We start from the raw sequence: 16657 nt of genomic DNA, 5'->3' as shown, positions 1-16657 counted from the left end.
TAGTTGTCTGCATGTTGTTTTGGAGTTTCCTTGAGATAGTTTACCTGTCATAAGCGGAGTATCCATTTTGTTGTAGAAAGTCATCTTTGATCAGTTTGGCAACTTCCAGTGTGATCTTATCTGCTTCAGCAAGTGAAGCCTAAAGGGAAATACAGATATCATGGAGCATGCTATAAAAAAGACCATTACCTGCAGAGAATAAAGGCCTTTCTTCTAGCTATACATTTCAAACAACTGCAGACTAACATGCCTGTTTGTAGTGAAATAAAGAACATGGATTTTGAATGAGCCTTGATACTGTAAATCCCAGCAGTGTAAAGACACCAGGACTGCCCTTTGGGCACAGTGAGAGGGGCACCTGCCCATGGCCCCACACAACTAGGGGGGGAGGCTATGAGAAGGTATCCTGTACATCATGTATTTAGTTTATGAAGAACTGTTTATGGTATCAGGAGGTGTAATATATAGTGCTATTCTTTATATAAGTAACACTGTATGTTGGGACATGGGTGGGCCCTAGAGAAGGCATGGTATACAGGGGAAGAGAATAAGCGTGCAGAGGGTGGCCCTGAAAGACATCAATGTTGTACCTTTCCCACCAGCTGTACAATTTCTGCCAAATCCTCTTCTTCTTGAAGAATTTCTTTGGCTTTTGTTCTCAGGGGAATCAGCTCACTGTAGTTTCTCTCATAATATTCTTCCAGCGCCCTCATATATTTGCTGTAGCTGATGAGCCAGTTAACAGAGGGGAAGTGTTTCCTTTGTGCCAGTTTTTTATCCAGACCCCAGAAGACCTAATTTTGGAGAATGAAGAGAAGCATTAAATAAAACAGGCACCTTTCAAATGTTCTTTTACACTCTACAACTGTGTGATGAGAGCATTAGCTAGTGGATTTTTTTAACAGATTATTTTGTCACTGAAATTTTATATTAGTATGTATTCCCTCTGGGTGGGGGTTATATAGTATATGAGAGTAATTTTTAAGAATTAGTATCTCCCCTGTTTCATATAAATAAATTCCACTATTTCATAAAAATTAAATAAATGAATGAACTCATATAATTGATCTACGTTCATATGCATAATATATAATTTAATGGAACTTAAAAGGGACATTCAAAATATAATTGTACATACAAGAGAGATTACGAGTGGAGCGCTATTTTTGTCTCACACACTAACTGCGCTTGACTTCGAATTGTTTGCACGCGTCGTATACCCTGCACTAACCTGATGCCCGCAAAAAGTTTAAGTTACAATATTGAGATTTTAATTAACATATTCTCCCACAGTCTTCAATGGAGTGCATAAAGTGGGGGGAAAAAACTAACACCAAACAAGTCACGCAAACCTGATCACTTTTAACCAAGTGCGCTATCCTAACATGATAATATTTCACATTTCAAAATTCTTCTCAAAGAAGAATATGTTCTATTTATTCATAAATACAATGCACTTTTATATATATATATATGTCTATATATGTATACATACATATGTATCTATGTGTTTCTATGTGTTTTACTGTATATTTACTGTACATATTTCCCATTCCAATGTTCTTCATCTACAGGATAGTTATTTTATTCTTAAATACATATTTCTATATATATTTATGTATATACCTATACTTGCATATCTATTCATAAAATATATAGGTTTAGATATGTATTTTATGTTTACATATTTTTAAAGAAAAAAACAAATAATATAAGAGAGCATACAAAGTAAGATTAAAGTCTAGACAAAAGTGAATCTCTACAGCTAATCTAATTGACTAGTTTGCAAAATGTCCTTCTCCATTCATAGTATTTCTTTGCTTAGAGGAAGATAGGTTGGTTTCGACGTATGCAACAAAAAGAAAAACAAATAAACAAAGAACAATAAATAGCAATGTCCCTGAGCTATCCCGAGAGTATCTCTACTTAATGTAAATTGGGCCCATCTTTGATAATCCAATAATACCAAACATTCGGCTAGATTACGAGCTTTGCGGTAGAACCTCCCCTGGCAAGACTGGTACCGCATTCTAAAGTCAATAGTTAAGAGTTTTACACTATAACGCCGTAGCATAAAACTCTTAACTAAAGTGCTAAAAAGTACACTAACACCCATAAACTACCTATTAACCCCTAAACCGAGGACCTCCTGCATCGCAAACACTAAAAAAAATTTAACCCCTAATCTGCCGAACCAGACATCGCTGCCACTATAATAAATATATTAACCCCTAAACCGCCGCATTCCCGCCTCGCAAACATTAGTTAAATATTATGAACCCCTAATCTGCTGTCCCTGACATCGACGACACCTACCTACATTTATTAACCCCTTCTCTGCTCCCCCCAACGTCGCCGCTACTATACTACAGTTATTAACCCCTAAATCTAAGTCTAACCCTAACCCCCCTAACTTAAATATAATTAAAAGAAAACTAAATACAAATTACTATCATTAACTAAATTATTCCTATTTAAAACTAAATACTTACTTGTAAAATAAACCCTAAGATAGCTACAATATAACTAACAGTTACATTGTATCTAGCTTAGGGTTTATTTTTATTTTACAGGCAAGTTTGTATTTATTTTAACTAGGTAGAATAGTTATTAAATAGTTATTAACTATTTAATAACTACCTAGCTAAAATAAATACAAATTGACCTGAAAAATAAAACCTAACCTACGTTACACCAACACCTAACACTACACTATAATTAAATTAAATTCCCTAAATTAAATACAATTAAATGCAATTAAATAAAATTAGCTAAAGTACAAAAAACAAACAAACACTAAATTACAGAAAATAATAAACAAATTACAAGATTTTTAAACTAATTGCACCTAATCTAATCCCCCTAACAAAAAAAAAAGCCCCCTCAAATTAAAAATAAGCCCTACCCTACACTAAATTACAAATAGCCCTTAAAAGGGCCTTTTGTGGGGCATTTCCCCAAAGTAATCAGCTCTTTTACCTGTAAAAAAATTACAAATCCCCCCCAACATTAAAACCCACCACCCACACAATCAACCCTACTCTAAAACCCACCCAATAACCCCTTAAAAAAAACTAACACTAACCCCTTGAAGATCACCTTACCGGGAGAAGTCTTCATCCAACCGGGCCGAAGTCCTCAACGAAGCCGGGAGAAGTCTTCATCCAAGCCGGACGAAGTGGTCCTCCAGACGGGCAGAAGTCTTCATCCAGACGGCATCTTCTATCTTCATCCATCCGGCGCGGAGCGGGTCCATCTTCAAGACATCCGACGCGGAGCATCCTCTTCCTTCCGATGGCTAACACTGAATGAAGGTTCCTTTAAATGACGTCATCCAAGATGGCGTCCCTTCAATTTCAATTGGCTGATAGAATTCTTTCAGCCAATCGGATTAAGGTAGAAAAAATTGATTCATTCTATTGGCTGATTGGATCAGCCAATAGAATGCCAGCTCAATCATATTGGCTGATTGGATCAGCTAATAGGATTGAACTTCAATCCTATTGGCTGATTGCATCAACCAATAGGATTTTTTTCTACCTTAATTCCGATTGGCTGATAGAATTCTATCAGCCAATCGGAATTGAAGGGACGCCATCTTGGATGACGTCATTTAAAGGAACCTTCATTCAGTGTTAGCCGTCGGAAGGAAAAGGATGCTCCGCGTCGGATGTCTTGAAGATGGAGCCGCTCCGCGCCGGATGGATGAAGATAGAAGATGCCGTCTGGATGAAGACTTCTGCCCGCTAAGTGCTGAAACGCGTAGAAGTAACCTGTGGATTTATTGCACTCATCACCTACCTTCAAAAACTGTTGAAAGACTACAGGAGGATCCAGTTCAAACAGCGGCTTGTTCAGCTAAATCGACAAGCTACACTGAAGAAGGAAAAGACCGGGCTACATCGGGCAGTGAAGTGGCTGTGAGTACTTCCGCCGTGCAAGGACAACGCCGGCCAGGGAGCGCAGCCAGGTAAGTCTGTCATTAAGCCAAAATATCACATACGAATACAAGCCCATAAGGAATTACAGAGATAACCGTCACTTACACCTGGTGCACTATTTCTAAATACAGCAACTACTTTCTAAATGTAGCGATAAGCTGCACAAATAACTGACATTTTATTCACACGAAAAAACGGATATAAAAATCTGCATCAATTTAACCGTTCACACAATCTTGGAATATGTTAAAACGTAGCGATAAGCTGCAGAAATAACTGACTTTTTAATTCACACGGAAAAACGGATAAAAAAAATCTGCATTTATTCAACCACTCACACAGTCTTGGAATGTGTTAAAACTATCTTTGGAGACAGACTGCACTTTAACATCACCATCACATTAAAGCATTGGCAGACAGCCATATTTGGATACTATCCTAATTTGTATCGGTGTTTAAAGAGACTTATGATGTATTGATACATTCACACCAACCACAAAAAATATACGGACATTTGTTTTAAGAGAATTTTAATTTCTTCACTATTAAGTGTTATTCTATCTGTATCTCTTCACTATTAGTGTTTTTTCTATCTGTATTCTCACAATATTGTTGGGATTATTTCGCAAAATCGGAATGAGTTACAATATTTTCCTATAGATTAGGTCCATTAGTACAGTACAGTGTCTATATCGACATATTATTATCATATTTTAGAAATTGTGGCCACAACATACTTTTTATTGAATTTTTGTATATTTATACTGATTAAATTCTATCTATTATTTCAACAAAAGTAGTATGATTTATTATACAAATTGCCTCCTATACACATAGGGTTCTTATATATCGTTACATGGTAGCTAATATTTCATCTGTGACTATTTTAATCATAATTTTGAGATAAAAAAAACTATTTTTTTTCCCTCAGCTCCAAAAGAGCCTTTCATATATTTAAAAAAGCTTAGGGTTTATCTTATAGGTAGTGTAGGAGGTGACGGTGATGTTAGGGCCGGCAGATTAGGGGTTAATAATATTTAACTAATGTTTGCGAGGCAGGAGTACGGCGGTTTAGGGGTTAATATTTTATTATAGTGGCAGCGTTGGGGACGGCAGATTAGGGGTTAATAAATTTAGGTAGGTGGCGGTGACATTGGGGGCAACAGAGTAGGGGTTAATAAATATACTGTAGGGTTCGGCGATGTTGGTGGCAGCAGATTAGGGGTTCATAAGTATAATGTAGGTGTCGACGGTGTCCGGAGCGGCAGATTAGGGGTTAATAAATATAATGTAGGTGTCGGCGATGTCGGGGACGGCAGATTAGGGGTTAATAAGTGTAAGATTAGGGGTGTTTAGACTCGGGGTTCATGTTAGGGTGTTAGGTGTAGACATAAAATTTATTTCCCCATAGGAATCAATGGGACTGCGTTAGTGAGTTTTACGCTGCTTTTTTGTAGGTGTTAGACTTTTTCTCAGCCGGCTCTCCCCATTGATTCCTATGGGGAAATCGTGCACGAGCACGTTACACCAGCTCACCGCTAACGTAAGCAGCGCTGGTATTGGAGTGCGGTAATGAGCAAAATTTTGCTCAACGCTCACTTCTTGTCTGGTTTGTAAAAACCTGTAATACCAGCGCTGTCTGTAAGTGAGCATAACTGCTCGTTAGCACCGCACAGCCTCTAACGCAAAACTCGTAATCTAGGTGATTGTTAACTGATTCTCTATTATTTATTGCAATATCTTGCAATGCAAGTCCTAGTGACCGTGCAAAGTATTTTACTAAGGCAATTGATATGTTTATTGTATTTCTTGAGACATTAGATATTTTCATCTAATAGATGATTAAGTAGAGAAAATAAAGCATTCCAAATTGGTTGGACTTCACCACAGTCCCACCACATATGTCTATATGTGCCTAGTTTACCACACCCCATGTAGCAGAGCCTACTATTGTTTTGATGCATATGTGAGGTTTTTAGTGGGGTTAGGTACCATCAAAATATTGTTTTTACAGAGTTTTCTCTCAAGTCAGCGCTCAAGAGGCCTTGACCCGCTGAACGAAAGATATCCTCCCATACTCATCTCTAGAGAGATCTCTAAGTCTCTTTCCTAATTGATCATGACTGAGGTCTTGGGGTCACTTGGTGTTGTTTCTATAACTATATACAATTTTGAGATAGTCTGTTCTGGTCTGGCTTATAGGTAACATATTTTCTCTAGTGTTGTATATGTGTGGGTTGAGATAAGATTAAGATATGCACATAAGGAGGAGTGCAGCTTCAAATAGAGATACCACTGTATCCCTAGGGGTTCTAATTTAAGTTGTAATTGATTGAATGAGAGCATCTTTTTATTTTCTAATAAATCAGCTACTCTATAAAGGCCTTTATTTTCCCATTTATTTACTTGTTTTCTGAGATCTCCGGGTATCAGATATCTAATAGGCATGAGTAGAGCATGGTCAGGGAGAAGTTTCCTTTTTTTGCTAGTTTTGTCCAAATGCGTAATGTAGTTTCTATAGTTGGGGATCTATATTGTTTAGGGTGTGTGTTAAGGAAATGTTTGTCCCATAGTGGAGCGTCTGAGGCTTCCCATCCCCGAATGGCTGATTCCAACGTTACCCAAAAGGCTTCCCTTGGAAGTCTGCTTTTCATTTGTTAGTCTAGCGGCTCGATAATAGCCCAGGAGGTTAGGAACCCCCCCCCCCCCCGCTGACCTATGTCAAGTCAATATCGCATTTCGAATTCTGGATACTTTTTTACCCCTAATAAACGCTTGCAGACCAGATTGTAAATTGGCTAGGTCTGACATGACAATTCTGATTGGTAATGCACTAAAAAGATACAATAAGCGGGGCAAAATATTCATTTTAACCGCCGCTTGACGACCAAGCCAGAAAAAGTTATACGATTTCCATTTTTGGATATCCTTCCTAATGGTTTTAAAAAGTGGGATATAATTGTATTCATATAGTTGATGAGAGTGAGTAGTGAGATAGATGCCTAGGTATTTAATGGAGTGTTTGGACCATTTAAAATCGATGTTTAACTCTATTCATTTTTGTGTGCGAGGAGGTAATGCAATGGGTAATGCTTCACATTTGTCTGAATTGATTCGATAACTTGAGATTGTGGAGAATTTATCTAGTACATTATATAAATTGGGTAGGGAGAGAAGCGGTTTAGTGATGGTAAGCAAAATGCCATTCCCGATTAGCGTCAATTTGTATTCATTTTGCTTGATTTTTATGCCTGCAATATCTGGGTTATTTCTAATATTAGCTGCCAAAGGTCCGATACATAGGGCAAACAAAAGAGACGAGAGAGGACATCCCTGCCTAGTACCATTCTTTATTGGGAAGGTTTTATACTTTAGCCAGCAGAGGATACCTGTGCTGTCGGGGGCAAACAAATTGCCTCAAGAGCTGTAATAAATGGGCAATTGAACCCCATATGCTGGCGCACTAAGAACATATATCGCCAGTCAATTCTATCAAACGCCTTCTCCGCATCCAGCGATAGGAGCAGAGAAGGTGTCTGTGACTCATTTAGATGATGCTGATCATAAGTCTAGTACTATCAGGGGCCTCTCTGTCTTTGATAAAACCCACCTGGTCAGGGTGGACCAGGGAGGGCAATATTTGTTTAAGTCGGTTAGCAAGAATTTTAGTAAAGTCCTAATTAATGAGTGAGATTGGACGATAGTCGGAGCATTTTCTAAGATCTTTACCTGGCTTAGCTATAACCACAATTTTAGCTTGGAGCAACTCAGCGGGGATAGTGTGACTTTCCAGAATATCATTGCAAAATTTGGTTAGATGAGGTATTAAGGTGGATCTGAATAATTGATAACATTCCCCTGGGAAGCCATCTGGGCCCACCGCTTTACCCGAGTTTCTTGTAGAAAGAGGAGGTTTGCGTGTAACAGAGTATTGATTCATAGCTGTTTTTTGTTTGATATCTGTGTTCAGCCCTTTAACATTATGGGAAATTAAATGTATTCTGGGAGTCATGATAGGAGGAGGATTGGTAGCTATTACTGTATGATGAATGAAAATAGGGTGGAGTGTTCTAGATGCTCTATAGGGATTTTTTGCTCTTAGTCTATTGGATGTTAGTGTAAAGAATTTGCGAGAGTCGTATGTTCTTGGCAAGGTACAACATGGTAAGTGGGGATAACATAGGAAAACAATTATTGCGAAAACTATATATAAACTAGTGGCATCCCAAAAAGGTGCGGTGACTAAGTAACATGTTAGACTTCATCTTACTGCTTGGGAGTGGTGCAACAGCAACAATCAACATAAAATATAAAGACAAAGTAACATTGAACATATAACAGTTATTAAAGGCATTGTTTCATCAGTGTTGACAGGCATACCTATTGTAAGGAGGCCCAATAACCAGACAAAATAAGAAGGGCAGCTATTTGAATGAGCAACATTAGAGAACAATAAAGGATACAAGTGTTTAGGAGAGTTTAGTAATAGCAGTCGGATGAGAGTTTTTTTTCTCTTCTAGGGAATCAGCTAAGTCTACTATAAAAGTGCCTCATGTTTTGACTTTCAATTCTTTTGTCGTTTTCGATTAATCTTGGTCCACTTAGTAGAGTTCTGCGAGTGTTTTGGTGGTGTAGAAGATGGGGGAGAAGAGTCAGAAGGTGACAATAGAGGAACCTCTAGGCCTAGAAGTTTGCAAATTTCTGGAATGTCCTCCTCTTCTCTGATGGTGATGAGCTTCCTTAAATGAAGAGTGAATGGGAAGCCCCCATTTGTATTGAATTTGCTGCTTTCTTAGCATTGTTGTTAAAGGTCTCATGGAGTTTCTGCATTGAAGTGTCCTTAAACTCAAGTCCTGATAGAACTGAACTACATTCCCCTGAAACTTAAAAGTGGGGTTATTTCTTGCAATATTGTAATAATATTGTAATTGTAATTCTTGTAATATTTTTTTCTTTGTCAAGAAAGAAAGCCAGCTCTAGGAGGTAAACCCTCTTTAGGTTTTGGTTTAAGAGTCAGATGGACCCTTTCAATACTAAAGATGTAATCTGCCACCGCCCCTATTATTTGGCTGAAGAGTTGAGATAGGTAGGGGTGTAGATCTTTATTCGATATGGTCTCTGAGACACCTAGTCTAATGTTATTTCTTTGGTTTCTATTCTCCAAATCCTCAAGTTTCTCCTGCATTTTTGAGAGCAGTTGTTGTGAAGTGACAGTTTGAGAGACCACATCCAGGTCCTCTTTCAGTGTTTCGTCTTGTTCTGCTATGTCTGTTCTGATTTCAGATAGACTTGTTGTTACAGCAGAGTGCATAGAGTCTATCTTGTCCCACAACTTTTCGAAGTTAGTAGATATATCCTGTTTGGAGACTAGTAAGCGTAAGTCAGCTTTTGTGACAGGCATCAGATCATCTTCTCGTAATTCTCCTCTATCTAACCGTCCTCTCCCTCTGCCTCTGAGGAGGCTACGCTAGGAATTTTGCTTGATTGAGGGGTTTTAAAAAAGGTTGACATATTAGATTTTTTAGGAGGTTTGTCACCCTTGGTAGATTTTCTGGAAGACATTTCTCTGTCTGGGAATTGCTGGAATTCAAGTTAGCTCAGCAGGTTTAACACAATGCCAGATAAGCCTGTGGTATATGTATGTATCCCTCCGGAGAGTCACATCTGTATACCCTTGCCACAATAATGTCGATAGTGGAGTGTAGCTATAAGCCAGAGAAGTGATGGGGTTAATCAGCTCTCCTATTTTCGTAACTATGAGATTACTATTATATCAATGTGCCAGCGATATGAGAGCCATGTGTGCTAACATTTCTAATATTGTCCAGTATGTCTGAATCTACAGTCTGAGTATATATATTAAAGGTGGATTATTATATTGCTATATAGCATACATTATATGCAATTATTCAGCTCATAGGCTTTGTATGTAATGGGAATTACTTTAGAGGAGTAGGTCTTTATGTTCTCGCTACACCATGTTGGTTAATGGCGCATTTAGTTTGTCACTCTATGCTGGATGCGGCCTACCTTATGTTCAGAGCTGGGAAGTTATCAGGTGAAGAGGGATTCCTTATTTCAGTGCCGCTTTGGTCTGAGTATATCAGTATAAATGCCACTCAGCTGATGTATGGATCCCTGCTAGTGCAAAGCCGGTCGATTGTGAGGCCTTGAATTTGCCTCCCGCGTGTTGCGGTTAAGTTCCGGGCAGCATCTGTCACTCTAAGGTGTTCCTCCCGCCAAATTTTAGTGACCATTCTCTATCGGGTCAATTCCCCATGGGGTAGGGTGAGTTTTGAGGACGCCTGGTAGGAGATTTTGTTAATTTTAGCCTGTTGTTGCACGGAGCTCTGACTTTACGCCGCCATCTCTGAGCTCGGTCAGGCCTCGCCCCCTAAATATGTATTTTACATGAACATATATAGAAATATATATTTCATAATAAAAAGTACATTATTTTCTATGTGAAAAACATAGGAATGTAAAATATGAGTTTTGCACATCGTTTTTTCGAGATTTAGATCTTAAAGAGGTCAGATTAGCGCACATAAAAACTGTATTCTTAAGGCATGTTTTTTAAATATTGCATATAAAATATATATATTTTTTAAATAATTGTTATTAATTTTTTATTACATTTTTATTATTACTTTTTATGATTTTTAAAAAAATATTTTATATTACATGTATGTATCTCTATGTTAAAGCCCTTTACAGCCTTTCTTTTTCTATCACCTGAGATCTCATATCTTTGAGCCCTTATTTTTTTGAGTGTAACTGTACTTTTAAATGTATTTTTTATGTGTTTTGTATGGAATAAGATTGCTGTCAAAAAGGCAAGTGTGTGTGATTCTTTATCATTGTACATAAATTGTGACGTACGAATACAAATCTAAATTTTCAAATATAATTTTTGGAAAAAATTTGGGAAATTCCTTGTTTTTTTTAGAATACAAATCTTTAATTATAAATCCAATTCTTTTATTATTTAGGAAGTACACTTTTGTTTTTTGGACGTACAATCTGTTTTTTTGGAGTTTTTTTTAAATAAAATAAGATTTTTTCTTTTGGAAGTACAATTCTTTTTTTTTTTTTAATTACACTTCTAGTATGTGTCAAAACACTGTCAAAAATAAATCTAGTTCTCATTTGGATAAAGGACAGCATTCAAGGCAGAATAAGCACTTTAAGCATGTTAAAGCATGTCGTATGGTAAAACATATAAAGCATACTCTGAAAGAAGACCACATGCTACAGTGAGCTTTTGCTGCTACTATGAAAACTGTGTTTAAAACATCAAAACCTTTATTCCTCTGTAAAGTGTTGTATTATGCAAATGAGAATAATCACTTCTGGCATTTGCATGTTTCATAAAAAATGTTAAAATGTTTACGCAAGATGTTGATGAGCTGGAATTGTCAGCCATTTTTCCACATTTAATTGAAAGCAAGAGAGCAGCTACTTCCCAGGTACATACTGAAGTGAATGCTGTGACATCACAAGTCCTTTAGCAAAATGGGAACTAGATTTATTTTTGACAGTGTTTTGACACATACTGGAAGTATAATTAAAAAAAAAAAAGAATTTGTATTCGTATGTAACAATTTATGCACAATGATAAAGAATCACACACGCTTGACTTTTTGACAGCAATGTTATTCCTTAGTTTTGTGCCACTTTATATTTTGAGGGTTACAGTTAACCAGTCATTAAATTAATTAGCACTTGAGCGAAATCGTTTACTTTCAGCTTGTAATACGCGTGCTACTTCCAAAATTGTGCAAACACCCGCTATGAACCCCTTTTCACTCCCGCGCAACAGTTAGCACGCCACTCATAATCTGGCCCATAATAGGCAATGAACTTTCATTATTTATTTTGTCTTTTCCTGTCTTTTTGGTTTGTCCACTAGCTCCAGAGATGCATGAGTGGCTGGATGATAAGTGAATCCTGCCAACTTCTGAACCTCAACCTTTAGTACATGCAACAGAGTGAATGCTGGATCAGTGCAGGAGCCAATCAACATCCTTTCATAACTCGCTACACAAAGTAGACAAGATAAACATGCAAGAGGCTTTTCAAGTTGCATATTTTTAGATTGTAATAATGTTTGCTAGCAAAAAATTATAATTTAAAATGATTTTAAAACATTTATTTCATATTCAAATTTTCTTAAATGTAATCCTTAAAGGGACAGTCAACACCAGAATTTTTGTTGTTTTAAAAGATAGATGATCCCTTAATTACTAATTCCCCAGTTTTGCATAACCAACACAGTTATAATTATACACGTTTTACCTCTGTAATTACCTTGTATCTAAGCCTCAGCAGACTGCCCCCTTATTTCAGTTCTTTTGACAGACTTGCACTTTAGCCAATCAGAGCTGTCTACATGGTAAATTCATGTGCATGAGCTCAATGTTATCTATATGAAACACGTGAACTAATGCCCTCTAGTGGTAAAAAACTATCAAAATGCATTTAGATTAGAGGCAGCCTTCAAGGTCTAAGAAATTAGCATATGAACCTCCGAGGTATAGCTTTCAACTAAGAATACCAAGAGAACAAAGCAAAATTGGTGATAAAAGTAAATTAGAAAGTTGTTTAAAATTACATGCCCTATTTGAAACATGAAAGTTTTTTTTTTTAGACTTGACTGTCCCTTTAAATACATATCTATGGGGCGGAGCCTGACCGGGAGTAAGAATGGTCGCATAGCTGTGTAGCTCCGTGCAAGACATATGGCAAAAGAGTGTTAATCAAGGTCCAGCCTGACATACAAACAACAAGCACCATAACCAACCCCCAAGAAATGTAGTGGGACCTCAAAGACGACTTTTGACGTCGGACCGGTAAGCCTACATAGGAGCTGAATTGAGGAAAGTCTCAGATGCGCATGAAGTTAGCGCCATTTTGATTCTTCAGAGACAGAGGCACAGAGACACATTGAGCCAACACCAGGGCTCGGCAAATGAGGATGGAGACCTCAGACACAGTAATCCGCTATGTATGTCTTAGTGGCAGCAGGCTCCGGTATCAACTAAACTGCGCAACAACGGACGGCGCCATTACTGCTAACCTGACACAACTGCGCTACCACACTATGTAAGTCGAGCACTACTTGCTCTCACAATATTTACTTAAAATACTGGCTAACTGTATAGAGGATAGAAGGGAACCCTGAGAAGCTGTAAAGTTGACAACTCACAAGGGAGCACAGAAAATCACTTAGCGGGCCCCGCCATAATCAAGGAGTTTTGTGACATACATATGATAAAGTTAGTTTGTGGCTGGAACTGTTAAACGAGAGGAGCAGTAATAAATACACTATGACTTAAGGGTTAGATAATAATACAAGGCCTAACTTCATTTGAACCTCAATTACTACAAATAAACTATAGTCACCCCACGCTGTGGCAAATATGGCTGCTAGAAAGCCAAATAAAACTCTCTCTGCAGGAAAAGCAGCAACAGCTAGTCTGTTTTTCAAGCCTTCTAAAGGGGAAAGGGCAATAGAACCACAAGAAATTGATCAGGAAACCGATGCAGAAGTGGACATAGATCCTCAAAGCAGCGCCAGAGATTTAACTCCAGTTACAAAAGATGATATCAAAGCCCTAGTCTCAAAGCAGGACATTACTAACAATTTCGAAAAAATGTGGGACAAGATGGACTCTTTTCAAACCACAATAACTATTACAGCCTGGCAGAGTTCCGGCGTGAAATATCAGACCTGGGCACAAGAGTAATGGCACTAGAAGATAATGAGGATACAAGGGAAGAAAATATCTCAGCTATTTCTCAGAAAACCCAAGATCATCAACAGGAAATAGATATTCTCCACGACAAAATGGAGGATTTAGAAAATCGGTCCTGCAGAAGCAATATACGCATTAAAGGAGTCCCAGAAACCATAACTCAACCAGACTTGCAAAACTACCTCAGGGGGCTATTCCAAGCAATCACAGGCAGTATGGCGGAAGACAACTTCCAGATGGAGAGGGCACACAGGGCCCTTAAAGCCAAGCCAAAAGGGGACTACCCACCCAGAGATATTATAGTTAAAATGCTCAGGTTCCCAGAAAAAGAAGCCATTCTCCAGGCGGCGAGGAAAAATCCCACCTTCAAGTACCAGGGAGTAGTGATCCAATTTTATCAGGACTTGTGTGTACGCACACTACAAAGAAGGGGTTCACTAAGACCACTCACTCAGCTGCTCCGAAAGAACCAAATAAATTATCGATGGAGTTTCCCTTTTGCTCTGTCTATCCTGCATGAGGGCAAAATCCTTACGATAAGAGACAGACAAGATATACCGGATATCTGTGCCTACCTTAGTCTGGAGGTTCCAGAGTTGCCTTCTAACCAAGCAAACTCGGAAAAAGAAGGCAACATGCAAAATACAGACGCCAATAAGAAAACAAAGTGGACAAAAGTCCCCAAGAAAAAGCCGAAATGAAAAAAAAGAAGAGGCAGCGACAATAGGGAAGCATCCCTGGAAGGTTCCTCATGGAGGCAAGATGCAGATGAGTATATAGAGAAAAACTGTTCAAAAGACTGTTTATTTTCCCTGGAGCAGAGACTATTGACTCTTTTTTTTTTAGCTTAGGGAATGCTCCACGGAAATATCATAACCAATTCTGTTTCTGTTTTAGATTATACCTCATATGGTAAAACCAGTATAAGGTTACAAATTCAACATGAGAGTGAGAAAAATTGGGGGAAGGGGGGGAAATCCCCATAATAGGGGGAATTTATGTGGTAATTCATATTCTATAGATTATGAAGATATGTTAATAATTGCAATGATTATATCACGAAAAAATGGTTTGATGTCTTAAGATAAAGATTATCCTTTGCTATTTCAGTAGGTACTATGATAGATATGTTACAAATGCACCATTAGTTATTTAAGATGTTTATGCAAAGTCTAAATTATGTTCAGGAGTTATTCCTGAAATCTAAGTTTTGTTATTCTTGGTTTTTTGTTAAGTTGAAGTTTGTTATTTATTGCTATTTATGTATGATCATTGAGGTCTCTGGAAGGAATGCAACAGTTAGTCGGACCAATAGGGAGCAATTCCACACAAAATCCTACAAGACTAGAGTATGCCACAGACAAATATGATGCAGACAACACTCACTATTCTCTCACATAATGTGAGAGGTCTCAATACCAATGTAAAACGTAAGGTAGCTCTTAATCAATATATAAAACTGGGAGCGAAGATCATATTTCTACAGGAGACCCACTTTACACAAACCCTAATAGCCAAATACTGGCACAAATATTTCCCCACTCACTACCACTCAACCACAGATAAAAAAATTAGAGGTGTCTCTATCCTTATTCATTCATCCCTTCAGTTTGCAACTGAAGAGGTAATAACAGACCCAGAAGGCAGATATCTAATTGTCAGAGTGAGAATACAAGACACAAGGGTAACCCTTTGTAACATATACGCACCAAACGAACAGCAACACATATTTTTTCGACAGATTTCACACCTTATCACCCAGTGGTCCCAGACCAGAACAATTCTGGCTGGTGATTTTAATATTACATTGACAGCTAAAACAGGAGACCCTGAGAAGAAAACCTCACATAAACAACTTAGGAAAAACTCCATTGCAAAAACAATAAAAGAAATGCTAGATACACATAATTTAGTTGACACTTGGGAAACTTTATTTGGCAACACTGCAGACCACACTTACTACTCACATGCACATAACAAATACACCAGGCTGGATTATATTATGGTGAGTCAGACTCTCATCCCAAACATCATAAATGCCCGCATACATACATCCATGTGGTCTGACCACTCGGTGGTTCAGGTGGAGATGAGGGGTATAGTAAACCTCCACAGACAGAGATCCTGGACTTATGACCCGAACCTATTAGGAAGGGAATTCATCTACAAAGAAACACTTAAAAGCATGACAGAATACTGGCAAAAAAATGAAAACTCCACTACTAACCCGATTTTCACCTGGGCAGCACACAAACCTTATCTTAGGGGAATCCTGATTAAAGAAAAGGCGAAACTCACCAAACAAGCTAATAAAACCATAGACCAGCTACAGTCGGAGATTCAGTCTTTAGAAACACAACACAGGCAAACACACTCCCCTACCATATTTAGATTACTCCAAACTAAGAGAAAAGTACATGAAAAAATCTTAAACGAATCAGCTATAAGAGCCATTCAGAGACTAAGGACCAATTATTTCATGTATTCAAATAAACCCGATAAATATCTAGCTAACAAGTTAAGAGAAAGGGTCAAGACATACTCTATCCCTGTTATACAACACGCAGATGGTTCAAAAACGACTAACCCACAAGACATCTCAGACACCTTTGCCACATATTATGAAATTCCATATGATGGTCAGAAGGTCCAACACTCTAGTCAGACAAGAGACTTGTTAGCATCATTTCTTCAACACACTGAACTTAAGGCGATTAGCCCATCTGACAAGGACATTCTAAATGGAGAAATCTCCACCCAGGAAATAATTACTGTCTTAAAAGAACTCAAGATAGGGAAAGCAGCTGGCCCAGATGGCCTACCCAGTGAATACTACAAACTCTTTAAACATGCACTGATCCCTCATCTCAAAGAATTTTGCAATAATGTAATGCAGGGAGTAGAGATTCCAGTGGACATACTCAGAGCCAAAATTATAGTGATCCCTAAACCAGGGAA

The 16657-nt window shown here is 37.9% G+C and overlaps 1 protein-coding gene across 1 annotated transcript in view; it reads right to left on the bottom strand.

Annotated features, from left to right (window-relative positions):
• The window catches only part of LOC128642570 (V-type proton ATPase catalytic subunit A-like), a 74588-nt gene that overhangs the window by 14035 nt on the left and 43896 nt on the right, over positions 1 to 16657 (bottom strand). Inside the window, exons 12-13 of the mRNA XM_053695338.1 lie at positions 591 to 794; positions 45 to 139 (exon numbers count right to left, since the gene is read on the bottom strand). Of these exons, the coding sequence (XP_053551313.1) occupies positions 45 to 139; positions 591 to 794 (299 nt within the window). The remainder of the gene's footprint in view (positions 1 to 44; positions 140 to 590; positions 795 to 16657) is intronic.

Source organism: Bombina bombina, chromosome 1, assembly GCF_027579735.1.
Source record: "Bombina bombina isolate aBomBom1 chromosome 1, aBomBom1.pri, whole genome shotgun sequence".
In the NCBI taxonomy this organism is placed as follows: domain Eukaryota; kingdom Metazoa; phylum Chordata; class Amphibia; order Anura; family Bombinatoridae; genus Bombina; species Bombina bombina.
This window is presented reverse-complemented; position numbering and strand designations above follow the sequence as displayed.